The 27,503-nt window shown below is 43.2% G+C and overlaps 1 protein-coding gene across 2 annotated transcripts in view; it reads right to left on the bottom strand.

Annotated features, from left to right (window-relative positions):
• Positions 1–27,503, bottom strand: part of CACNA1S (calcium voltage-gated channel subunit alpha1 S) — a 223,094-nt gene that overhangs the window by 161,639 nt on the left and 33,952 nt on the right. For both annotated transcript variants that reach the window (XM_077481482.1, XM_077481483.1), the window contains exon 2: positions 224–432. In XM_077481482.1, the coding sequence (XP_077337608.1) occupies positions 224–375 (152 nt within the window). In that variant the 5' untranslated portion in view covers positions 376–432. The remainder of the gene's footprint in view (positions 1–223; positions 433–27,503) is intronic.

Raw genomic sequence — 27,503 nt, 5'->3', positions numbered from 1 at the left:
ACTGTGTGTACAGAGCATAAGTTTTGATAAATAACTTTACTAAGCAATTCATTCAGTCTGTATTCAATTAAACAGGCATTTGCATCACAAATTAAAGGAGATTGTACAATCAGATTACAATGTGTATGGTTAGCTTTAGAGGGTCAACAAAAATATTGATTATGGGTGCATAGTTTATAGTTATATGTAATATTTTTTGAAACATTGACAAAGCAAAGGATACTTCCATTCCACAATATTTATACAAAATTTCCTAAATGGGTTTTGAAGTCCGAGGCAGAATAATGCCCGAGGAGGACGTGGGGATGGTGGCACTAAGGGTCTCCTTTTTTTCTTCTGTGTGCCCTCCTCGGCTGCTGATCCCATTGCATCCATCTTTCCTCTGACAGCCTAGTGTGTTGCTTAGGTTTCTGTTCTTTATTCAGGTAAATGCTATTATGTACACAAAAATAAAGAAATTAGTAAAACAGGTCAATTTACATTAGTCAAACCAACATACAAATGCATACACCTAAAAAATATTAATATTTATTATTAGTGATTATGTATATATATATATATATATATATATATAAATCATATTTTTCTTCACAGTGTACATACAGTAAGTAGAGAAATTAAAGGAAACTTGGTTCAGAGAATCCACGAGATACAAATACAATCATGATCAGGGTGCCAATTACCCATTTTTTAGGTGAGGGTTGCCACAAGGCCCAGATGACTAACAAAAAGACAAGGACATTTGTGAAAAGTGACACTATATCAGGGCTACCCAATCCTTTATTAGCACTAATATATAACATACATACATTCTAAGCCCAATCCTACCCTAATAAATGAAGACTCTTTAAAACACCAACAATTAGTAAAGATATCAGTAGACAAACTTTTATGCCAAGGTTAGCTAATAGGGATGAGCTTGATGTTCGGGTCAAACATAAGTTCGACTCGAACATTAGGTGTTCGCCCGTTCGCGGAACAGCGAACATTATGGGGCGTTCGCAAAAAATTTGAGCGCTGCAGAAAATGCCCCATAATGCGCTGCGAGATCAGTGCATTGCTGTATGATGATTGACCAAAGCATGCACCTGACCTGCATGCTTTGGCCAATCACATTGCTGAGAGAGTCATGATTGGCCAAAGGCAGGTGCCTTTGGCCAATTATGGCTCGGGTGGACCAAGTCCACACCCCACACTATATAGTTACATAGTCAGGTTGAAAAAAGACCTAAGTCCATCCAGTTCAACCACAAAAAAAAATAAAAGTTCAACCACAAAAAAAAAATAAAAAATTATCATACAATCGCATATACCCAATTCTATACCCACAGTTGATCCCGAGGAAGGCAAAAAACACCAGCAGAGCGTGATCCAATTTGCTAAAGCAGGGGAAAAAATTCCTTCCTGATAACCCGAGAGGCAATCGGATTTTTCCCGGATCAACTTTACCTATTAATGTTAGTACCCAGTTATATCATGTACACTTAGGAAATAATCCAGGCCTTTCTTAAAGCAATCTACTGAGCTGGCCAGAACCACCTCTGCAGGGAGTCTATTCCACATTTTCACAGCTCTTACTGTGAAGAAACCTTTCCGTATTTGGAGATGAAATCTCTTTTCCTCTAGACGTAAAGAGTGCCCCCTTGTCCTCTTTGTTGACTGTAAAGTGAATAACTCAACCCCAAGTTCACTATATGGACCCCTTATATATTTGTACATGTTGATCATATCCCCCTTAATCTCCTCTTATCAAGAGTGAATAAATTGAGTTACTCTAATCTTTCCTCATAGCTGAGCTCCTCTATTACTCTTATCAGTTTGGTTTCCCTTCTCTGCACTTTCTCCAGCTCCCCAATATCCTTTTTAAGAACTGGTGCCCGGGGGCGTGGCCTGACGCTGCATGGGGTAGGATGTGCTGATCAGAGCTCCAGCTATTAATCCTGCAAATTACTCCTGTGGCACCTGAATCGATCACTACATCGCCTGTAAAGGTAGCTGGGCATCTTCATCTCCCAGCTAACCCCAGGAGGCCCTTGGTTTAGCGGCGACCTGTGCAGAGCAGTGACCTCCTACTTGGCGGCCGGCAGAACTAGGAAAGTCCCCGGCTTCGGCCTACTCCTGGAGCTGGTGGCCATCTTGGTACACCCAAATCACCGGACGACACTGTATTCTGGCCCTACGGCCTACAGGGCCACTCTGCGTGTGATTGCCATTGATTGAAGAGTCACCCCAGACCCTTAAGGTATGTCACCAACGAAATCGCAAAAGGCGGCAGCGGCAAAACTAGATCAATTTCGCAGACAGGAAAAGAGTGCTATGGAGGCCGAGGACACTTCACAGAAGGTGAGAGGGGGTGAACAACCAACAAATGACACTGATAGACTGTTGGAAGCAATTAATTTATGCAGAACCTCACTTACAGCACAAATTGAGGAGGTGAAAATGGATATTTCCTTCATTAGTCAAGACTTTCAAAAGCTCAGAGACCGGGTGACGGAGACAGAAACCAGGCTGAGCATAGTGGAGGACGCTGTTCTGCCCTTGCAGTCATCCTCCAACCGCATGCAACAACAGATCCGCCAACTCCAGGCTAAGCAGGATGACATGGAGAACAGGCTGAGAAGATGCAATTTACGCTTCATTGGCCTGCCAGAGGGGACTGAGGGGAGGGACACTACAACATTCCTGGAACAACTCCTTATTACTGCCTACGGGCGGGAATCCTTCTCCCCCATGTTTGCAGTGGAGCGGGCGCACAGCATGCCAGCCAGACCCCCACTGCAGGGGGCCCCCCCGCACCTTCATAGCTAAACTCCTCAACTATAAAGACCGGGATGCAGCATTGAGAATGGCTAGAGAGAAGGGCAATATTCCAGTGGGCAATGTTAAAGTGGCCATTTTCCTGGACTTTTCAGCAGAGATACAACGCCCCCGCCGAACCTTTATGGAGGCCAAATGCAGGCTAAGAGATAAGCGCTACAAATACTCCATGCTTTTCCCCACTCGCCTTACGGTGGAACATGATATCTGCCCGATATTTTTTGAGGATCCGGAGGATGTAATTTGTTGGCTGGAGCAACGAGCCCCACCTGAAAGAGTCGCATGATCACGACCCTGTCCATTCTTGCAACTACCCCTTTGTTTTACTTTTTGATTGTTGTTTTTTCCTTTCTCCTTTATCTGTGCTCATGACAGTTCCTAGTATGGATCCCTCGTTTTCCAGAATCGCATGACTGTGTGGTTCCTACAGCTGGATGGGAAGCTTGCTAGGATATGCACGTTTACAGCCAAGGAACACTCTAAAACATGCACTGTAGGCCCAAGATGGCGTTGGGAAACCATTATTACCTCAATTTAAGTACAGAACATAAATCTCAGGGATTTAAGGCACAGGAACCGTATTTATCCTACCTGTTTTATTGCTTGTATTTACATACTACTCAAGACCACATTGAATGTGGAGCTGCCGGGCAGCGGAGTCCTACCAACTTCATGCAGAGTGCAGCGATACTTTACCCCACACACTACTGGGAATCGCTATAATGCTACCTGGACATTTTTCTGGAGATGGTTTGTTATTGACAGTAAACTACAGGGTAGTGGGAGAACCCTGACCTATCCTGATCTATTGATATGGCTGGCATCCGGCTCGATACATAAGCCAGGAACTCAGTATATTGTATTACCATATATTGGAAGACAGCGCATTTACCAGTTAGGACGCAGCAGTTCAGGGAACAAGCCCGCACCAGTTGGGTGGGGTGCAGGGCAGGGAGGGGGGAGTTATTCTAGTTATAGTTTTGTTATGTTTTTTGTGCATACCAAATTAGGACAGCAGGTACCGCCTCGTGAAAAGGGGTTATGTGAATTGTTATATATGTTCTGCGAGATATTCATATTGAAATACATGATTTTGCTACTTGATTTCTATGACTTTCCGCCATGACGTCTTTAAAGTTTATCACATGGAATGTGAGGGGTGTACGTGAGAAAATCAAGCGTGCGGCGGTCCTCGCTTTCCTCAAGAAACAACATGCAGATGTAATAGCCTTGACAGAAAAGCATGTTGAGTCGAGCATTTAGATGGCACTTCGCCGACCATGGGTCGTTTGGGCGTTCCATTCTACCCACTCATCTCATGCCAGAGGGGTCTCAATTTTGGTTGCCAAATCAGTACATTTTGAGTTGGGTGACTTATCCACTGACATACGGGGCGGTATGTATTTCTCTCAGCTAAATTATATGGTGAACCCCTCCTTATATTGGCTTTCTACATACCCCCCCGTTTAACATCACCGTAATTAAGGAGGGATTGTCCTTTATGGCCCGTCACCTCACAATACCTGCAGTCTGGATGGGCGATTTCAATTCTACGCTAAACCCAACTCTTGACAGGTTGCAGTTGACTTCGCCCACCCTGAACACTCCCAATGAAACTAAATTATCTGGGCTCATTTCCACCTTTCATTTAACGGACACCTGGAGACACAAATTCCCACACGCGTGCTCCTACTCCTGTTTTTCATCCACACATAATTCTATGTCCCGCATAGATCTCATACTTGTCTCTCATAGTTTAACACCTCGCCTAGTAGAGGCTGCATTCTGTCCCAGGACACTCTCAGATCATTGTCCCTATTGGATCACATTGAGTGTCCCAATTGATAGACCGCCAAGGGCTTGGCGCTTGAACCCGTTCTGGCTCTCGCTCCTACCGGAAGATGATGAGCTTGAGAACAAATTTAAGTTATACTTTGCGGAAAACGATGATTCAGCATCACCCTCTGCGGTGTGGGATTCATTCAAGCTCTTCGCCCGTTTGGTGTTGATCACCAGTATTAATAAGATTAAGGCGGACGCCGCCGTTGCCCTCGGTAAGGTGATGGCGGATTTGTCCGTTGCTGAGCGAGAGTTTGCTGTGGATCTGACTCCTGCAAAGGCTGACACGCTTAAATTACACACTAGAGCAGCTACCCAACTCCAATTTCAAAAGGCCAGGCAAAAACTTTTCTAAGCAGAAGATGTTTGAACATGGGGGGAAAGCAGGCAAATTACTTGCGTACTTGGTGCATAGTGAAGACAGACCCCCCAGTGGTGATTACACTGCGTGGCTCTGGTGGATAAGAAATCGCAGACCCACCTACAGTAACCTCCATGTTCAGAGATTTTTTCGCTGATCTTTATAGGACAACAGCTCCCACTGAGACAGACTCGATGTCTCTTTTTTTTTAGGGATATTGATCTCCTGCAGCTCTCAAATAATTAGGCTGACCTCCTGGAGGCACCCATCACTATGGACGAAATAGCAACAGCCATTGCTAGCTTTGCTAGATCTAAATCCCTGGGGTCGGATGGTCTCCCGATTGAATTCTACTCCCAATATAGCGACACCCTTATCCCTAAATTACTGGCATTGTATAACCAAAGGCAACAATAGTCCTCATCCCTAAGCCAGGGAAAGACCCAGGGTACCCAGAATCTTACCACCCCATATCCTTGCTACAGGTGGATGTCAAAATACTAGCCAAAGTCTTGGCTATTAGGCTCAATCAGGTCATCCTCTCCTTGATCCTTGCGGATCAAGCGGGCTTCTTGCCGGGTAGGAACACCTCCTTCAATCTTAGGAAGTTATTTATCAACATGCAAGCCACACATGAAGAGGTGGGAACGCAGGTGGTGGTGACCCTAGATACGGCAAAAGCGTTCGACTCGGTGGAGTGGAGATATCTCTGGAAATGCGTGGAGGGCTATGGCTTTGGTCCCAAATATATCCGGTGGGTTCAATTACTGTACCGGGCACCCACGGCTAAAGTGGTGGCCAATGGGTGGCAGTCTCGCATGTTTGACCTCAGTAGAGGCACGAGACAGGGCTGCCCATTGTCCCCATTACTTTATGCACTAGCGGCAGAACCCCTTGCGATATCCATCCGAGCAGACCCAGATATTAGAGGACTGAGAGTGGGCTCCTTGATTGAAAAAATTAGCATGTATGCAGATGACACGCTATAATACCTGGCCGATTCGGGCCTGTCCCTACAGACTGCACTCTGCACAATAAAGCGATTCGGTCTGTTCTCGGGGTTAAAAATTAACTGGGATAAGTCACAAATCCTACCCCTCAACAGCTACTCGCCCTCGGAACTCCAAGCCAACTTACCACTACAAAGAGTCAATGTCATCAAATACTTAGGGATACAAATCTCTAGGTCCCCCACAGATTATATTTCTCTCAACATAGAACCCCCTCATCTCCCTAGTTAAAACGAAAGTGAGGATTTGGTCTCAGCTTCCACTTGGGGTTTGGGGGTCGCATAAATGTAATTAAAATGGTCCTGCTTCCCAAGATTCTCTATTTACTATGGCATACCCCCATATTTCTCCCCCTGAAATACTTTAAGTCTTTGGAGGCCCTGTTAAAACCTTTTGTGTGGGGTACCAATAGACACAAACTAGCGTGGCAGACCCTTAAAAATCCAACTGAGCTGGGAGGCACGGCTCTCCCTGATTTCAATTTATATTATGTGGCATCCCAGCTATCGCAGCTATTCCACATTGACAAGACGGATAGTCAGAGATTTCTAACCCTTCTATGTCCCGGGTGGGCGCAGCACACCAAAGACCCACTGTGTGCGATCGCAGTGGGTGCACAGGTGTTGGAGCGAGGGGAACATAAACACACAACATTATATCAATACAGGAGAATATGGGACCTAGCCTCTTCTAAACTTGACATCCTACGACATAATGATTACATGCCGCTGTGGCACAACAAACAGCTACCCGAATTAGCCAAACTGCAAGACACAAGTTTATGGGTCAGACAGGGAGTCTACTATTTACATCATATACTAAAAGATGGACGCCTTAAAACCTTTGATTTGCTTAAAGAGGAATTTACCCTTCAAAACCTAATGTTCTTTAGATTCCTACAACTCCGCCATGCAACACAGTCACAGTTTCCTGACTCAATCCCAGAATCTGCCGTCATGGCAGTGATTAAGGGCACAGACCCCCATAAGTTAATTTCGGCATTTTATAACATGCTTTCCACCCCCATATCTACCAAAATTGCATATGACTTGAAACCTAGGTGGGAGAGGGAGGTGAGCTCAATGACAGATGAGGAGTGGAGGGAGGCGTTGGAGACATGCAGGGCAGTATCCCCTAAATTGTCAGACCGTTTGTCACAGCTTTATATTCTGCACAGAGCGTATCTTACACCCCTCAGGGTGGCAAGGTACAAACAAACTCAGTCCACAATGTGCTTGCTGTGTGGACTGGAAACAGGCACTTTTTTCCATCTGATTTGGGCCTGTCCCAAGATCCAGGGACTATGGAAGCAAGTAGTAACATTCCTTCATGACACTATGGGCTCACCCCTAGCACTTGACCCAAAACAGTGCCTCTTTGGAATCCTTCCTGATACCATTGACAAGTACACCAAAATCTTTCGCATGAGACACTATTCTCAGCTAGGAAAATAATAGCCGAAAAATGGATGAGACAATCACCCCCAAGGATGGTAGAGTGGAAACTTGAAGTGAATACTACTTTACCGTACAAAAAATGTATATACATTAACAGAGGCTGCCCCGATAAGTACAATAAGATATGGGATCGCTGGTTACAAGAGTCTGATACCTGTGTGTAGCGTAGCAAAATCACAGTAAATTGAAGCAACTACTATGCCATATACAGTTGAATGTGATGCTCCATTTATTGTAATATATGCTTTTATAGAACTCATCCTTATAACTTATCTGAACTATGCAATGCAAAATCTGCTTTGAGTATGTATATGACGTCAATATACCATGTATAATAAAAACCTATGTTTAACGTAAAAAAAAAAAAAAAGAACTGGTGCCCAAAACTGAACTGCATATTCCAGATGAGGTCTTACTAATGATTTGAACAGGGGCAAAATGATATCTCTCTCTCTGGAGTCCATACCTCTCTTAATACAAGAAAAGACTTTGCTCTCTTTGGAAACCGCAGCTTGGCATTGCATGCTATTATTGAGCTTATGATCTACCAAAACCCCCAGATCCTTCTCCACTACGGATTCCCCCAGTTGTACTCCCCCTAGAATGTATGATGCATGCATGCATATTCTTAGACCCCAAGTGCATAACTAAATTTCTCAACCTTAAACCTCATCTGCCACATAGTTGCCCAATTAGACAGAGCATTGAGGTTGGCTTGTAAATTGGAGACATCCTGTAAGGACGTTATTCCACTGATAGCTTGGTGTCATCTGCAAAGACGGAAATGTTACTTTTGATCCCAGACAGAATATCATTTATACAGAAACAGAAACAGAACACCAGCAATAAAGGGTAGCTTCAGGTGTATACTGTGCTGGAGGCACACAATACCCACTTTAACTGCTGCAGATGCCTGTATTACAGAACACCAGTAATAAAGGGTATCTTCAGGTGTATACTGTGCAGGAGGCACACAACACCTACTATAACTTCTGCAGATGCCTGTATTACAGAAAGAGAACACCAGTAATAAAGGGTAACTTCAGGTGTATACTGTGCTGGAGGCACACAACACCCACTTTAACTGCTGCAGATGCCTGTATTACAGAAACAGAACACCAGTAATAAAGGGTAGCTTCAGGTGTATACTGTGCTGGAGGCACACAACACCCACTTTAACTGCTGCAGATGCCTGCATTACAGAAACAGAACAACAGTAATAAAGGGTATCTTCTGGTGTATACTGTAATGGAGGCACACAACACCCACTTTAACTTCTGCAGATGCCTGTATTACAGAAACAGAACACCAGCAATGAAGGGTAGCTTCAGGTGTATACTGTGCTGGAGGCACACAGCACCCACTGCAACAGCGCTAGGTTTCCAAACAAAGATACTGTCCCTGCCTATCCTGCTCTTTCCCTGACCGCCGCAACACACTACACAAGGCCGCCGCTCTGGCGGCCTTATATAGTGTGGGGCGTGTACTTCCTGCCTGTGGCCAATTATGGCTCTCCTCACTGCCGGCACTGTGATTGGACAAACATGCGGGGTCACAGTGCATACTTGGCCAATCATGAGCCAGCAATGCACTGCGATGCTTTGTGGGCTGTGAGCGCCACACGAATATGGCGAGAATGGTCCACAGAGTTCTGACTTCTCCGAACAGGCGAACAGCCGGTGCTCGAGTCGAACATCGAGCAATCAGTAGCTATCAAGCACCTGATGCTGATCTAACTGATTTAATTTGCTATGGATGTGGGATCCCTTGAAGATTGCCTATGCTGTCTTTCCTATTCCTCCTCAATCTTAATGATGCTAGCTTCCAACAATATTTTTGGTTTAGGGAACCACCACCACCACCACCACCACCCAAGGCCCAATTTTTCTGCCCCTGTTTAACAGGGGCAGGTAATTACAATTTTTAATATAATATTTCACAGCAGGGCCTGTTCCTGTGCCCAACAAGAGAATCTGTGAGAGTTTACAGTGTTGTGGCACCACCAACACCTAAGGCCCAATTTTCTGCAGAGTCTATAGGGCAGGCCATATAGTATATATACTGCTGTTCAGAGTATATAGTGCCTAGGGGTCTAGGGGACCCTCACGCCATTTAAAAAAAAATGGGTGCGGGGTTCCCCGTAATATCTATAATTTTGGGGGTGACATTCACGCCATTTTTTGGGGTATTTTTATCTATATTGCCGGGAACCAGCAAGCAGTTTTGAATTACATTTTTTCCTTTACAAATTTAATTTTGCTGTGGCACTGTTATAAACCTAGGAAAGATGCGCTACTTTACAGGAATACTAAGAAGACCCCCCAAGCACGATATTTAAAGGAATAGTTCATTTTTATTGTTGCACGTTATGCATTATTAAAGTCACTGCTCTCAAAAAAACGTCAATTTTGAAAAAAAATTGCATTGATACATGTCCCCTGGGGTAGGACCCGGGTCTCCAAACACTTTTTATGGCAATAACTTGCATATAAGCCTTAAAAATAACCCCTTTGATTTTTTGCATTTGTGTCCCATAGACCATAACGGTGTTCATGTGTTCGAACAAATTCTTTGCCTGTTCGCATGTTCTGCTGCAAATTGAACCGGGTGTGTTCGGCTCATCCCTATTAGCTACCACAAATACAAGATGTGCAAGTACTCAATATAGTTACATAGTTAATCTGGTTAAAACAAGACATAAGTCCATCTAGTTCAACCAATAAAAGGGGAAAAAAATTATACAATCCCATATACACAGTCCTATATCCACAGTTGATCCAGAGGAAGACAACAAAACTCCAGCAGAGCATGAGCCAATTTGCTCCAGCAGGGGAAAAAATTCCTTCCTGGTCCCCTGAGAGGCAATCGGATATTCCCTGGATCAACTTTATCTATAAATGTTAGTAACCAGTTATATTATGTACATTTAGGAAAGAATCCAGGTCTTTTTTAACCACTTCAATACCGGGCACTTAATCACCTCCCTGCCCAGACCAATTTTAAGCTTTCAGTGCTGTCGCACTTTGAATGACAATTGCACGGTAATGCTACACTGTACCCAAATGCAATTTTTACAATTTTTTCCCCACAAATAGAGCTTTCTTTTGGTGGTATTTGATCACCTCTACGGTTTTTATTTTTTGCTAAATAAAAAAAGACCGAAAATTTTGAAAAAAAAAGATGTTTTTTTAAATTTCAGTTTCAAAACTTTGTAAATAAGTAAGTTTTCTTCTTCACTGATGGGCAATGATGGGGCTGCACTGACGGGCACTGATGAAGCGGCACTGATGGGCACTGATGAGCTGGGACTAATGAAGTGGCACTGATGAGGGGGCATTGATGGGCACTGATATTTGGCACTGATAGGCGGGACTGATGGGCACTGATAGGTGGCACAAATTGGCACTGATAGCTGGCACGGATTGGCATGGATAGGCGGCATGAATGGGCATGGATAGGCAGCACAGATGGGCATGGATAAGCGGCAAAGAATGGGCATGGATGGGCACTGACAGTTGGCATGGATGGGCACTGATAGTTGTCACGGAGTGGCACTGATAAGCGACATTGTATTGTATGGTTTTGTGCTGGTGGATGTCAATCAGTGCCAAACAATAATGCATGCCAATCAGTGATCCCCATTGTGGGAACTCATTGGCATCCATTGTGGGCACTGACTGGCATCCCTGGTGGTCTAGGGTGGCATACCTGGTGCTGGGCATCCCTGGTGGTCCAGTGTGGGCATCCTTGGGGGGGCTGTGTGGATAATCAAGCAGCACAGACCCCCCCTGTCAGAGGAGCAGCCGATCGGCTCTCCTCTACTCGCGTCTGACAGGCTCTTCCTATTTACACTGTGATAAGCCTTGATTGGACATGGCTAATCACGTGGTAAAGAGTCTCCGTCGGAGACTGACACCCCGCAACAACGATCACCGCGATGTGCGCCCCCGGGGGCGCGCAGCGGCTCAAAATCCTGAGGACGGTCTATGACGTCCGGTCAGGATTTTGAAACCACTTTGCAGCCGTCATTTGACAATTGGCGGGCGGCAAGTGGTTAAAGTAATCTACTAAGCTGGACAGAACCACTTTTGGAGGGTATTCCACATTTTTACAGCTCTAATTGTGAAGAAACCTTATATTAATATTAATATTTGGAGATTAAATCTCTTTTTCTCCAAACATAAAGAGTATCCCCTTGTCCTCTGTGATGACCGTAAAGTGAATAACTCAACACCAAGTTCACTATGTGGACCACTTATGTATTTATACATGTTTATTATATCCCTCCTTAATCGCCTCTTCTCCAGAGACAATAAATTCAACTCCTCTAATCTTTCCTCATATCTGAGATCCTCTATGCTTCTTATTATCATTATGTTAGTTATTATATTGCTTGCTCTTCCCTGCACTTTTCCCTGGTATCCTTTTTGTGGACTGGTGCCCAAAACTGAACTGCATATTTCAGATGAGGTCTTACTAATGATTTGTACAGGGGCAAAATTATATCTCTCTTTCTGGAGTCCATACTACTCTTAACCACTTAAGGACTGAGCCTCTTTTTTAACACTTGCTGTTTACAAGTTAAAATCTGTTTTTTTTTTGGTAGAAAATTATTTAGAACAACCAAACATTATATATCTTTTTTCAGACACCCTAGAGAATAAAATGGCGGTTGTTGCAATACTTTGTCACACTGTATTTGCGCAGTGGTCTTACAAAATACCCTTTTTGGACTTAAAAAATAAGACACCAGTAAAGATAATGTTATGCCGAGTAAATTGATACCCAACATGTCATGCTTCAAAATTGGGCCCGCTCGTGGATTGGCAACAAACTTTGACCTTTAAAAATCTCCATAGGCGACATTTAAAAATGTCCACAGGTTACCAGTTTTGAGTTACAGGGGAGGTCTAGTGCTAAAATTATTGCTCATGCTCTATCGCGGCGATACCTCACATGTGTGGTTTTAACACCGTTTTCATATGCGGGCGTGACTTAGGTATGCATTCGCTTCTGCACGCGAGCTCTTGCCGGAATGGGGAGCATTCAATTTTTTTTTATTTTTTTATTATATTTTACTTTTAGTTTTAACTTTTTACACTGTCCTTTTTAAAAAATATATATTTTCGGTCACTTTTATTCCTATTACAAGGAATGTAAAACATCCCTTGTAATAGAAAAAAGCATGACAGGAGCTCTTAAATGTGAGATCGGGGGTCAAAAAGACTTCGGCTCTCACATTTACACTTAAACGCAATAAAAAAAATGAAATGCCTTTATAAAAAAAAATTTTTTGAGGATTTTGAGGATTTTGCTTGCTTTGGAAAACTGCAGCTTGGCATTACATGCCATTATTAAGCTTATGATCTACCAGAACACCCAGATCCTTCTCCCCCATTTGTACTTCCCCTAGTATGTATGATGCATGCATATTCTTAGCCCCCAAGTGCATAACTTTACATTTATCAACATTAAACCTCATTTGCCACATTGCTGCCCAATTAAACAGAGCATTGAGGTTGGTTTGTAAGTTGGAGACATCCTGTAAGGATGTTATTCCACTGCATTGCTTGGTGTCATCTGCAAACTCTGAAATTATACTTTTAATCCCAGACCCTTTTTTTATTATAAATATATTAAAAAGTAAAGGTTCTAAGGATGAGCCGAACACCCCCCCTGTTCGGTTCGCACCAGAACCTGTGAACAGACCTAAACTTTGTGTGAACTTTAGAACCCTATTAAAGTCTATGGGACTCGAACGTTCAAAATCTAAAGTGCTAATTTTAAAGGCTAATATGCAAGTTACTGTCTTAAAAAGTGTTTGGGGACCTGGGTCCTGCCCCAGGGGACATGGATCAATGCAAAAAAAGTTTTAAAAATGGCAGTTTTTTCGGGAGCAGTGATTTTAATAATGATTAAAGTGAAACAATAAAAGTGTAATATTCCTTTAAATTTCATACCTGGGGGGTGTCTATAGTATGCCTGTGAAGGGGCGCATGTTTCCTGTGCTTAGTACTGTCCCTGCACAAAGTGTCATTTCTGCAGGAAAAAAAGTCTTTTAAAATCACTCGTGGCTATAATGAATTGTTGGCTCCCGTAATACAGAGAACACTCATTGAAAGTCATTGATACAAAAAATAAATAAAAAAATAAATAAAAAAATAAAAAAAGTGTGGGGTTCCCCCAGATTCAATTACCAGGCCCTTCAGGTCTGGTATGGATATTAAGGAGAACCCCACGTCAAATTAAGAAAAAAAAATTGACGTGGGGGTCCCCTAAAAATAAATACCAGACCCTTTATCCGAGCACGCAACCTGGCAGGCTGCAGGAAAAGAGGGGGGACGAGAGAGCGCCCCCTCCTGAACAGTACCTGGCCACATGCCCTCAACATTGGGAGGATGCTTGGGGGGTGGTTGTGGGGGTCTGCGGGTGGGGGCTTATCAGAATCTGGAAGCCCCCTTTAACAAGGGGACCCCCAGATCCTGGCCCCCCCTGTTTGAAATGGTAAGGGGGGTAGGGACACCCATAAGTCATTAGGGAAGCCCTGGCTTCCCTCACTAGCGTCAGAGGGGGCGGGGTCAGGTTACGGGTGGCCCCGCCCTCCTAATATAAGAAATGTCAGGCGCCAGCATCCCGCAGTGTCTCCGACAGTGGAGACAGAAGATGGATGCATGGATGGACAGCGCTGGACTGAAAATCACCCGTCGCTGGATCAGATCAGCCATCGCTGGACCCCGGAGAGATGATCATCCGTCGCTGGATAGCAAGAGTGGATTACCACCGCTGGAATCTTTTTTTTTTTTTTGGGGGAATTTTTCAAAAGTGTGTTTGTCTTATTTAACTATTTCTTACACTTTCTTTGTGAAATGGTAGGGGTACTTTTCATTTCAAACGGGGGGGGGCAGCCAGGATCTGGGGGTCCGCTTGTTAAAAGGGGGCTTCCAGATTCTGATAAGCCCCCCCCCCCCGTAGACCCCCACAACCACCGGCCAGGGTTGTGGGGATGAGGCCCTTGTCCCCATCAACATGGGGACATGGTGCTTTGAGGGGTCACAGACCCCCAAAGCGTCCTCCCAATGTTGAGGGCATGTGGCCTGGTACAGTTCAGGAGGGGGGTTGCTCTCTCGTCCCCCCCTCTTTTCCTGCGGCCTGCCAGGTTGCGTGCTCGGATAAAGGGTCTGGTATGGATCTTTAGGGGGACCCACGTCAATTTTTTTTTTAATTTGACGTGGGGTTCCCCTTAATATCAGGTCTGGTATGGATATTTAGGGGGAACCCCACATCAATTTTTTTTTATTTGATGCGGGGTTCCCCTTAATATCCATACCAGACCTGAAGGGCCTGGTAATTGAATTTGGGGGAACTCCACACTTTTTTTTTTTATCAATGACTTTCAATGAGTGTTCTCTGTATTACAGGAGCCGACAATTCATTATAGCCGCGAGTGATTTTAAAAGATTTTTTTTCCTGCAGAAATGACACTTTGTGCAGGGACAGTTCTAAGCACGGGAAACATGCGCCCCTTCACAGGCATACTATAGACACCCCCACGGTATGACATTTAAAGGAGCATTACACTTTTATTGTTTCACTTTAATCATTATTAAAATCACTGCTCCCAAAAAAACGGCTGTTTTTAAAACTTTTTTTTGCATTGATCCATGTCCCCTGGGGCAGGAACCAGGACCCCAAATACTTTTTAGGAGAGTAACTTGCATATTAGCCTTTAAAATTAGCACTTTAGATTTCTCCCATAGACTTGTACAGGGTGTTCCCGGCTTTTCGAATTTGCCGCGAACACCCCAAATTGTTCACTGTTCGCCAAACTCAAAGCTCATCCCTAAAAGGTTCCAGCACTGATCCTTGGGGTTCAACTACACTAACAACCTTAGACCATTCAGAGTATGTATCATTAACCACTACTCTCTGTAAATGGATAGAAAACTGGTTAAAAGACAGAATTCATATTGATTTTTCCAAGCCTGTAGACTTTACCTTATACATGAGCCATGTGTGGGGAACTGTGTCAAACACTTTTGCAAAATTCAAGTATACCATGTCCACCGCCACCCGTCTGTCCAAGGTTTTACTTACCTCCTCATAAAAATAATTCACATTTATCTGACAGCTTCTGTCCTTCATACATCCAGCTGTCTGCTGCTTAAAATATATTTCCCAGCAAAAAATCATCTATGTGGTATTTTATTCAACTCTCCTGTATCTTCCCAACTATAGAAGTTAAACTAACTGGTCTGTAGTTACTTGGTAAAGACTTTGTTCTCTTTTTAAATATAGGCACCACATTGGTCTTACGCCAATCCAGTGGTACCATTCCAGTCATTAAAGAGTCCCAAAACATTAGAAACAATGGCTTTGAAATGACAGAGCTTAATTCTTTTAGGATCTGTGGGTGTATGCCATCTGGTCCAAATACTTTATTCACCTTTATTCTGTCTAAATATTTCTGAACCATATCACTTTTGAGCCATTGTGTATTATTTGGGGCTATGTCGATACCATGCCCATTTGAGCTCCCCCCATGCTCCTTTGTATACACAAAGCTGAAGAAGATATTTAATATCTGTTTGTCCCCAGTCACCCACTCTAAATTGTTTTGTAAAGGTCTTGCATGCTGAGACATGACATTTTTACTATAAATATATTTGAAGGATGTTTTGGGGGTTTGTCCTACTATCTTTTGCAATCTGTTGTTCGTTTAGAATTTTTGCAGCCCTGATTTACTTTTTACATATTCTGTTATATTCTTTGTGTGAGTAAAATCTCTCGTGCTATCAAAGTGAATAAAAAGCGATCTAATAAATTGCAGCTAGATCTGATGTTACATAGTTACATAGTTAGTAAGGTTGAATAAAGAGACCAGTGCATCCAGTTCAACCTGAGTGAGTGTCTGCAATTCTCCCTATCCCTGTACATTGCACACTCACATCGGTCCCTCCCCTCAAGGAGCCCACAATCCAAGGTCCCCATTCTTATACTAGGGCGAATTTTGGACAGAAGGCAATTAACCTACCTGCATGTCTTTGGAGTGTGGGAGGAAACCAGAGTACCTGGAGGAAACCCACACAGGCACAGGGAGAACATGCAAACTCCAGACAGGTAGTGTCGTGGTTGGGATTTGAACCAGTGACCCTTCTTACTGCTAGGTGAGGGTGCTAACCACTATGCCGCTGTGATGTGTATACCTTACACTAAAAATCGGTATAAAGTAAAGGGTGAACAGCGCAACTTATATGTGATTGTGACAATCACTGTATAATTATTAATGTGCAAAATTGTTGAGTAAGATAACTGAGTTAAAATAAACTGAAAACTGAGTGTAATATATTGCTAAACAAAAAAGAAATTCACTATGTGCACGCATATGCAATACTAAACCCAGCCACAAAGTGCACTAAGTGTAAACATATGCTAATACTAAGCACAGCCCAAAAATGTACTCCTGTGTCAAAAGCCAATGGTATAACCTCTGCAAATAGTTGCTAAATGAATTATGTATAGCTATGAAAGAAACACGAATATAGTAAATCCAATAAAATAATATGTGAATCCTGCAAATGTACCATGCAAAATAGCTTAAAAGATACCTATGTGCAAATATGCAATAGTGCAAAACCAAAATATTCCCTATGTGCAAACATATGATAATGCTCAACCACAGAGTGCACTAGATACAAACAAATGCAGTACTGTGTATGCCCAAGTAATGCGCTCCCGTGCAAAAATAAGTGGTATATCCTGTGCAAGATGATTACTACATAAATTATGTATATCTATACAAGATAAATACTATAGTAATGTAAATTAAATATTGAACAATGAAAGTCAGCTAGATATTTGGTACGTTCAATCCCACGTCGCCAAGCTGCAATCACAACCGATGTTATATATTAAGTGATGCAATATAGCTGTTCATATAAAGTCAATAGCATGAAGTAAAGTGCAACAGTGCTCAGAAAAAAATCGTTTTTAGGACCGCCTCACGCCGATGTACGTTGGCAGAATGGCACAGCTGGGCACGCGTACAGGTGCCCAGCCGTGGGTCGCGAGCGTGCCACCGGTGGCACGCTCGCGACCCGGTTCTGAGCTCCGTGACCGTGGCCGCGGGACCCGCGGACCCGATCGCCGCTGCTGTCCCGCGATCTGATCACAGAGCTGAAGAACGAGGAGAGGTAAGTGTAAACAAACCTCTCCTCGTGCTTCCTACAGAGGCTGTCACTGATCGTCCGTTCCTTGTTACAGGGAAAGACGATCAGTGACATCAGACGCCAAGCCACGCCCCCTACAGTTAAAAAAACCACACACACATACACTTAACCCCTACACTGCCCCCTAGTGGTTAACCCCTTCACTGCCAGTGACATTTTTACAGTAATCAGTGCATTTTTAATTGCACTGATTGCTGTAGTAATGCCAATGGTCCCAAAAATGTGTCAAAATTTTCCGACGTGTCCGCCATAATGTCGCAGTCACAATAAAAATTGCTGATCGCCACCATTACTAGTAAAAAAATATATAAAAAATGCCATAAAACTATCCCCTATTTTGTAGACGCTATAACTTTTGCGCAAACCAATCAATAAACGCTTATTGTGATTTTTTTTTACCAAACATATGTAGAAGAATACATATCGGCCTAAACTGAGGAAAAAAAAATGTTTTTTATATATTTTTGGGGATATTTATTATAGCAAAATGTAAAAAATAATGCGTTTTTTTCAAAATTGTCGCTCTTTTTTTATTATTGTTCTATATATTTTTTTATATTTATTTTGTTATATTATTGTTTATAGCGCAAAAAATGAAAACCGCAGGGATGATCAAATACCACCGAAAGAAAGCTCTATTTGTGCAAAAAAAGACGTCAATTTTGTTTCGGAGTCACGTCGCATGACCTCGCAATTGTCAGATAAAGCAACGCAGTGCCGATTCGCAAAAAGGGGCTTAGTCCTTTAGCTTGGTCTGGGGCTTAAGTGGTTAAAAAGCCAGATGGGCACTTACAACTATAAACATTAAAAACAGCAGATCTGTAATCAAAATCGGCGTTGTCACGTCACATGACTTCCTCAGGGAGTTAAGTGTTTTTATATTTCCAATATGTGTTTGTTGCTTACAGCTAATAGTAAATGAAATCATCTTATGGTCACTGCTACCCAGATGTTATTTTATATGAACATTAGTAATAATCTCTGCATGGTCCATGGTGGCTGTGTGGTACACCTTGTGTATTGAAAGTTCACCTTCATGGTGGTCCATGTATGACCTTGCCTAGTTTATTACAGAAGATGAACAGGGGAGGATGGTTAGGTGATTTGACATTTTGAAGAGTGTTTTATGGAGTCTGGAGTTTTTAACCACTTCAGCCCCGAAAGAATTTACCCCCTTCCTGACCAGAGCACTTTTTGCGATTTGGCACTGCGGCGCTTTAACTGACAATTATGCGGTTGTGCGACGTGGCTCCCAAACAAAATTGAAGTTCTTTTTTTCCCGCAAATAGAGCTTTTTTTTGTGGTATTTGATCACCCCTGCGGTTTTTATTTTTTGCACTATAAACAAAAAAAGAGCGACAATTTTGAAAAATAAACGCATTATTTTTTACTTTTTGCTAAAATAAATATTCTCCAAAAATATATAAAAACATTTTTTTTCCCTCAGTTTAGGCCGATACATATTCTACATAGTTTTGGTAAAAAAAAACAAAAAAAACGCAATAAGCGATTATTGATTGGTTTGGGCAAAAGTTATAGCGTTTATAAAATAGGGGAAAGTTTTATGACATTTTTATTCTTTTTTTTTTTTACTGGCGGCGATCGGCGATTTTTATCATGACTGCGACATTATGGCGGACACATCAGAGATTTTTGACACATTTTTGGGACCATTGTCATTCATACAGCAATCAGTGCTATACAAATGCACTGATTCCTGTGTAAATAACACTTGCAGTGAAGGGGGTTAACCACTAGGTGGCAGTGTAGGGGTTAATTGTGTTCTAGGGGCATGTTTCTAACTGTGGGGGCGTGACACATCACTGATCTCTGCTCCGATCACAGGGAGCAGAGATCAGTGACACTAGGCAGAGCGGGGAGATGCTTGTTTACATTAGCATCTCCCTGTTCTTCCTCCCCGTGAGGCGATCCCAGGTATCCCTGCGAGGATCGAGTCCGCGGGACCCATGCCCCGACTCACAGAGCTTGCTGCCTCTTAAAGGGTGGCCGTCAAGCGGTTGAGGTAGGATTGGGATTGAGAGGGGCAAGAGAGGAGAGGGAAATAGTAGGAGCCAGTGCCTAGAATTTTATCTTTTGTATTTTTGTACAGTAGGGCATGTAATATATTTTTGCCAATAAAGGATCGGCCCTAAGATGGTGTCACTTTTCACAAGTTTCTACATACAGTAAGTACACATGAATTAAAGTGAAAATTTGCCAGAAAGGGGAAGTTCCACTCATCCTACTCCTTACCCCCTCCTCTTATGATTGTGAACTTTTTTCTGGAAGCAGGTACTTTTTTCTGGCAGGTACCGCCTCCCATTTTTACTCTTCCTGCAGAGCGGAAGTTTTCCCCCTCTCCCCATCTGCAACCTTTACACAACACATGTTTCAGGAAACTGTGGGACCATTCTGGAAAGCACAGTGTGTCTGTAGTGGGAAGCTGGCTGTTAAACACCAGGAAGTCACAGCCAGGTTCCCACAAGCAAGATGGCTGCACTGGGGACCCGAAAACCAGCAAAGTGGCAGCCCATGTGATGACTGCGCTGGATCACTACAGTTTTTGTAGCTGCTATCTTTTACTTTTTTAAAACTGACCGCCACTTCTCTTTAAAGATGAACTGTAGCAAATATAGAAAACACCAATGCATGTGGTTTTGAAGTCATTAAAATGTATTAAATTATTTTTAAATAAAGCTTGTGTTGGTACCTTGGTAATCTCTTGCACAGCAACAAGAGGACTAGGAGTGGGCTGGGCAGCATTATGTGCCAATCAGGTATGCTGCATGCTCATGGGGTAACAAAGTACAAGGATGTTTATTTGCAGCAGTATAAAAGTCAGGTCAACCTCCCGGCTGTACTTTGGGGCAAGGCTATGTAAATCTCAGGGCTGGATGGACAGGAAAACCAATCCTTTGGCAAGTAAACCAGCTTCCAAATTTGAATTGAAATGATGCATTTAGCTGTTTCACTAAAGTGCAGCTTTATTTATTTTTTATTCTTTTGTATAAAGTTTTTAAAATATAACATAGAAAAGATTTATTACAAATCTACACACAAAGTCTACCTGCAAAACACAGAGAAAGTAAATAAAAAAACAATTGCATCTTAAAAATGCCAGAGCTGGTTTATAAATGCATTAACATGATATCTGATGGAAAGACGACCCCTTGTGGTTGTCCCCCAATAGTTCCCTGTGGTATAATAAAATCTTGGAGGAATTTCTTAAACTACCTGATGGGCATGACACCTGGGCTAAATATGGCATAAAGTATCTGCACCAAATCTACCAAGACAACCATCTCTGTACCTTTGATCAATTAAGAGAACAATTTGGAGTGCCCAGGACCTGGGTCTTTTGCTATGCGTACCTGCGGCATGCAGCGACCACACAGTTTGGGACGGGGGAAATCTTGGTACAGAATACAGATCTGGAGAAGGTTCCAACTGATCCGGATCCAGCCAAGTGAATTTCCATGTACTATGCGGCAGTCGGCCCAGGGGTGACGGTTACAACTTCTGGGCCCATGGAGAGGTGGGTGAAGATTGTCCCTGAGCTCTTGGGAGATATGTAGCAAGAGGTACTTGACACGTATTTGGGATCTGTTGTCTCATCAGCTGACAAAATGATACAGTTCCGCTACCTGCATCAGCAATATTATACACCAGCTAGACCGAATGCAACGGAGAGACTCGGCTAACTGCCGTAAATGCAAAGGTGCGGAAAGCACTTTCCTACATATGGTTTGGGAATGCAAAAAAGTGCGGCCATTATGGTCCCAGGTGACTGAGTTTATTTTGGATCATTTTGATCTCCCCAACATCTGTTCTCCTTTGAGATGTCTCCTGGGAATCTTTGAGGAAGGAGAGATGAAGGCATACACAAAACTGTTCCTCAGGATCCTATTTTTTGGGGTAAGGAAACTCATTGCCAGAAGATGGATACACGATGACATATGAGGCTAGGGGAGTCCCCAAGAAGTTTAGGAAAGTATGCTTTAGATGGGTTGACTCTGAAAATATGTTGGAGGAGAGAGAATAGGGCGTTAGATTGTGCAGATTTAATCCTTTTTGAAACCTAGACAGAAGGAAGAAAGTGTTCTTCTAGTGCAGAGGTGGGCTATTTTCATTCTACCTAAAGTGACACTGAATGTGGACATCCCTTGGGGTAGGAGTTTTTTTTCAACTGGTTTTAGTTTTTTTATATAAAAAAATGGAACACGCATACCTGGAAGAATGACAGAGTTGGAAACATATTTGGTTCAGATATGCCATGGTTGATATGTACAACATTACTATTCTCAATGCATCTTGGTTGTTTTTTTTTCCATTGTTGTAGATGTAACCCTTGTCGGATATATTGTATGTAAAATACTTATGTGTGCAATAAAAATCTTAAAAAAAAAAAAAAATGATATCTGATGAATTTGTTGATTTGTAGAAATTTCTCTTGAAGATAAGCAAAATTACCAAAATGCATAATGCTTTAATGTTAAATGTTAAATAGCACCACAAAAGCTTAATGTTGATTACTATAAACCCCATGACAGTCAAGAACAACAAACCTATATCCAAAATATTCATGTTTGCTCTGGGGGAGGGGTTACATCAAATGATATAATATGAGGTCAAACCTTAGGAGTTTCAATTTGTATGCAATCAGGCAAGCCCTTGCATTACGTAGTTTTGGTAAACCTGAAGGAAAAACTCAGCAGAAAAACTGATAGTGTGCATGGGGCTTTATGCCACATACACACGACCGGGCTTTTCGACAGCAAAGGTCAGACGTATCAAATCCGTCTGAAAATTCAATTGTGTGTGGTTTTCATTGGACCTTTGCTGTCCAAAAATCTGATGGACTTTAGAAATGGAACATGGTTCAAATTTTTCCGCCGGAACTCTTTTTCTATCGAGAAACCTCATCTGTATGATGGTCCGACAGACCAAATACGATGCAAGGGTAGCTACAGCACCTGCCCGTGAGAATGTTTCCAGTGCAATCCTATCGCACTGGTTCTCGGCCCTCAACATGGGGGTGGGTGCTTTTGGGAAGGGGATCGCCCTGCGGCCCCCCCACCCCAAAGCACCTTGTCCCCATGTTGATGAGGACAAGGGCCTCTTCCCGACAACCCTGGCCTTTGGTTGTTGGGGTCTGTGGGCGGGGGGCTTATCGGAATCCGGGAGCCCCCTTTAATAAGGGCGCCCCAGATCCTGGCCTCCCACCCTATGTGAATAAGTATGGGGTACATCGTACCCCTACCCATTCAATTGGGGCGGAAAAAAGTGTCAATAAAAAAACACACTAGACAGGTTTTTAAAGTCTATTAGGCAGCTCCGGGGGTCTCTTCCCTCTTCGGGGGGTCTCTGCCGACTCCTCCGCTCTCTCCAGCCTCTTCTCCTGCTCTCTGGCCTTCTCTACCAGTGTCCGGTTCTTCTCCCGCTTTCCGGCCTCTTCTCCTGCTCTCGGATTCTACTCCCAGGCTCCTCTGCTATCTTCTGCTCTTTTGCCGCTCTTTTGCTAGCAGTGGCCCGGTGTTTTCCGCCGTCTTCTTCCATCCGGTCTTCTTCAGATGTTGAAACCACGCTCTCTCCCACTGCAATGCTGTGTGCAGGGTGCGCTACAACTTATATAGGCATGGAGCGGGGTCACCGAGTGATGTCACCCGGTGACCCCGCCCCTTATGACGGCACAGTCCCGGGGAATGGTTAATGGTTAAGGAACAATCTATATAAATTCTATGCCCCGTTGGGGCAGCACACTCCCCGTCTGGCATGGTAAATGTCACTATATACATCAGAATGGTAGTTATGCAACTGCAAATAACAAACGGTGTAATTTGCTAGATGTCTTAAAGACCTGAAAGACATAAAAAGAACATGCATATAATGCAATAACAATAACTCTTAATTTGAGGCTTCAAATTATGTCAACTAAAGTCCAAGACACTTCCTTCTTGAAGTCACAGGTAGGATCCAGCAGCGCAGGAAAACAATCTCATTCTCCAAAGGGTAAGAGCAGAATAAGTTCCATGATAGATCAGATGAAAGTCTTTACACTCCCTTGTCTTGCAATCTTCACCTCGCCCCTTACATACCTTACCGTCATCACTAGGTGCACTCTTTACAATAAGTCCCATGGGCCATTCGATCCTTTCAGCTTGCTGGTATTTAAGCAGAACGAGATCTCCAACTTGTATATTAGGGTTCACCAATTGCCATTTCCTACGTCCTTGCAGACTAGAAAGATACTCCATCTTCCAATGATTCCAGAAGCAGTTGGCGTTGGTGTTGTACTCATTTCCACTGGTCATAGCATAGATTTCCTGTTTTAACGTTTCCAGGAATAACAGGAACAGACCCAAGCTTCTGGGTAAGAAGAGTAACTGGGGGTAAGGATAGTTGAAGTCTCTGGATCTTTGGACACTGGAACAAGTGGTCTTGAATTGATTATGGCAGATAACTCTGCCGGGAAGGTGGTTAGAATCTTGAGAGTAAGTCTTGTGGAATTAAAGTCCATGAGCATAGAATCCAATATTTTATGTGTGATGTCTATCATTCTCTCCAATGAGCCACCCATGTGGGAAGAAAGAGGAGGATTGAAAATGCATGTACAGCCTTTTTTCAGCTAAAAAGTCTTGGATTGGCCTAGAGTTGATCTGTAACTCTCGACAGGCTCCAACAAAATTAGTTCCACAGTCAGATCTCAATGTCTTGACTGGTCCTCTGATGGCTAGTAATCGTCTTAAAGCCTTGTACACACGGTCGGAGAATCCGTCGGAATGTGTCCTATCGGACCATGTCGTCGGATAATCCGACTGTGTGTGGTATGCATCGAACTGATTCCGTCCGAATCTCCGTCCGACCCAATTTTCCAACATGTTGGAAATATTTCCAGACCAACTGGGCCAGACGGACCTAATCCGATCATGTGTAGAGCATTTTCATTGGACCAAGTGCCACGCATGCTCAGATCAAATTCCTACATCAAAGCTATTGGCTACTAGCCTGAATGTAGTCCCATCGTAACGAAATTACGTCATTACGTTGTGAAAGATCAGATTTTTCACCAACTTGGCCCGACCGTGTGTATGCAACAGTTTCGAACACAATCCGTCGGACTAAATCCGACGGGCAAAATCCGACGGATTTGGTTGGCAGAATCTCCGACCGTGTGTACAGGGGCTTAGAGATTTGATGAAACTTGAGGCATCCATAGATTCTATTACTTTAATGTGTACTGCACACACACTCATGCAAATGAACAGCACTGCCCATTGTTTGCTATTTGCTTTGCCACCTCAAGTTCTGTGGGCTGTTACCATCCATGGCCCAAAGACATCCAGACCAACATGAGTGAAAGGTGGGTCAGTACTTAACCTGTCAGCTGGCAAATCTGACATTTGCTGTTGCTGGTGATTCCCTCTCAGTTTGCAGCACTGAAAACAGTTGTGCAGTGCAGCTGTGATCTGTCTTTTTGCTCCTATGATCCAAAGGCCTGCAACTCTTATGGCACCCTCTGTGAAGTGTCTACCTTGGTGCTTAACCCGTTCATGGTAGTACCGTATGAGCAAAGTGGTGATGTGATGGCAAGCAGGTATAATGAGAGGATTCTGTTCTTGCTTACTCGATTCAGCCTTGTTTAAACATCCACCAACCCTTAACATGCCATCATTGTCAATGAATCGATTCAGATATTTTGCAATGTCCCTCTTGTCATGGATACATTTAATTTCTGAGCCAAAGACACTCTGTTGTACACTGCGTATTATATTCAATTCACCTTAAGCAATGTGCTTTGCAGAAAGAAGCTCTTAGCACACGTGCCAACCTTGACAGTGAGCATCTGTGGGCTTTGTGTGGAAGCAATCTGCAATATGAACTAACCTTGCCATCGTGTGTACAAGCCTTCTCCACTTGGAGAAACCTTCCAAGCGTTGACAGCTCAAGACGAGTCTTTGTTCAGTTCTGGTGAAAAGGTTTTTAACTTCAGGATGAGTCTCTGGATCCTTGTCAGGTTCTAGAAGACTGAAGACATCAGCTGTGGTTTCTTCTGGATGATCCAGCAGGAATTCAGGCCCTGTTAACCAAAAAGAATTTGCAAAGACACTTGCAGACACTGGCCTGGTGGCATGATCTGCAGGGTTAATTTCAGATGGAACATAATGCCATTGTTCAGGTTTAGATGATTTCTTGATTTTCTTTTCACGGTTGCTGACATAGACATAGAAACGTTTAGTCTGGTTGTAGATGTAGCCCAGAACAACTTTGCTGTCTGTGTAGAATCTGACGTCATCGATCTGAATGTCTAGCTCACGCAGTATGAAATATGCTATTTCTACAGCTTGCACAGTCCCACAATGTTCAAGCCTGGGAATCGTGTGTTCAGGCTTAGGTGCTAACTTAGCTTTCCCAAACAAAAACCCTATGTAGGCTTGATTAGAAGAATCTCTTACCTTGAGGTAAGCAACAGCTGCTATGGCCTCAATAGATGCATCTGAGAATAATTGAAGCTCTTTCCTCTGACTTGTGGCAAGGGAGGCAGAAGCGTAGCAGCATGTTATGCAGATGATTCCATCTAAGGCATGTAGAGATTGTTTCCAGGACTCCCACTTTGAAAGCTGGTCTATTGGTAGTGGAGTTAGTTTGGCGTGATCATTCCCAAAGATCCTTTTCACAAAGGTGATGAAATGGTCCTTCATTTCAAGCCTGTTCTTTAGTGTTTGTTGAAGTGAGTTGAATCTAGATAGAGCCTGTTAACGATTGGTTGGTAGTTTAACCCTTGCAGCACAAAGAGGTAATGGTACAACCCAGCTGTTAGATCATCCTGGAAGAATTATTTGTCCATTATTTTGATAAACTCTCTGTCTTCGACTGACAATGCTATTTTGTTGTCATCGCTTTTAGTTCAAAACACTGTGGTACTTAGGTTGTTATCACAAAGGTTAGGAGTGACATCAGGTACTTGAATGATGTTAAGGCTTCTCTTTTACTTTGTAATGGCGAGGACACTGTTTGAAGTGGGATGCACGTCCGTTTCCTAACATGTATGTTTTGAAGGAGTGGATCTCGGATGACGTATGCATTCTATCAAAGCATACCTCACCCACGATTACCCAATCTAGATCAAATTTTTGTGCATTAGGGGCATCATTAGGCCCATTGCACTGCTTGCGTACTTTGTGTACTCTGAGAATGTCTCTTCCTAGCAAGATCAAGATTTCCGCATTCATGTCCATTGCAGGAATTTCATTAACAAGGTGCCTCAAGTGAGGATGGTGATATGCAGCCTCTGGAGTAGGAATGTCTTCCCTTTTGTTTTGTATCTGGTCACACTCAACTAATGTTGGTAGGGGTATGCCCTCTCCCTTATTGATTTGAGAGACCATAAACCCATCGGCCCTTCTCTCGAAGGTCTCTTCTCAGCCACAACAGGTTCTGAGAGAATACGGTGATGCAAGTCCCTCTATCCCAAAGATCTCAAAGATTTTATGCTTAACCAGGGATCTGTTCATCTATTATGGCATACATCCTAATAGCTTCCTCGGGTTGACCCTTTGGGTATATCTTGACTAGGCATATCTTAGCACAGCATTTGTGATCTAAGCCTTCTCCACAGACTTCTGTGCAAGTAGAAGAAATGTTAGCTGTGGCTGGAGCATGACCTCGTTGCTCCCTGCCATGACTTGAGACAGGGCTGGAGGTAGGAGGCTGCTGTGAATTATCTGAGGGTGGGCCCAGAAGCATAGCTGTAACATGTCTGTCGCTACTGCATTCTGTGCACTTGATGACA

The sequence above is a fragment of the Lithobates pipiens genome, unplaced genomic scaffold (assembly GCF_037356315.1).
Source record: "Lithobates pipiens isolate NorthernLeopardFrog02 unplaced genomic scaffold, aLitPip1_a1.2 Scaffold_16, whole genome shotgun sequence".
Lineage (NCBI taxonomy): Eukaryota > Metazoa > Chordata > Amphibia > Anura > Ranidae > Lithobates > Lithobates pipiens.
The sequence above is the reverse complement of the archived record's forward strand: the minus strand, read 5'-3'. Positions and strand labels throughout refer to the sequence as shown.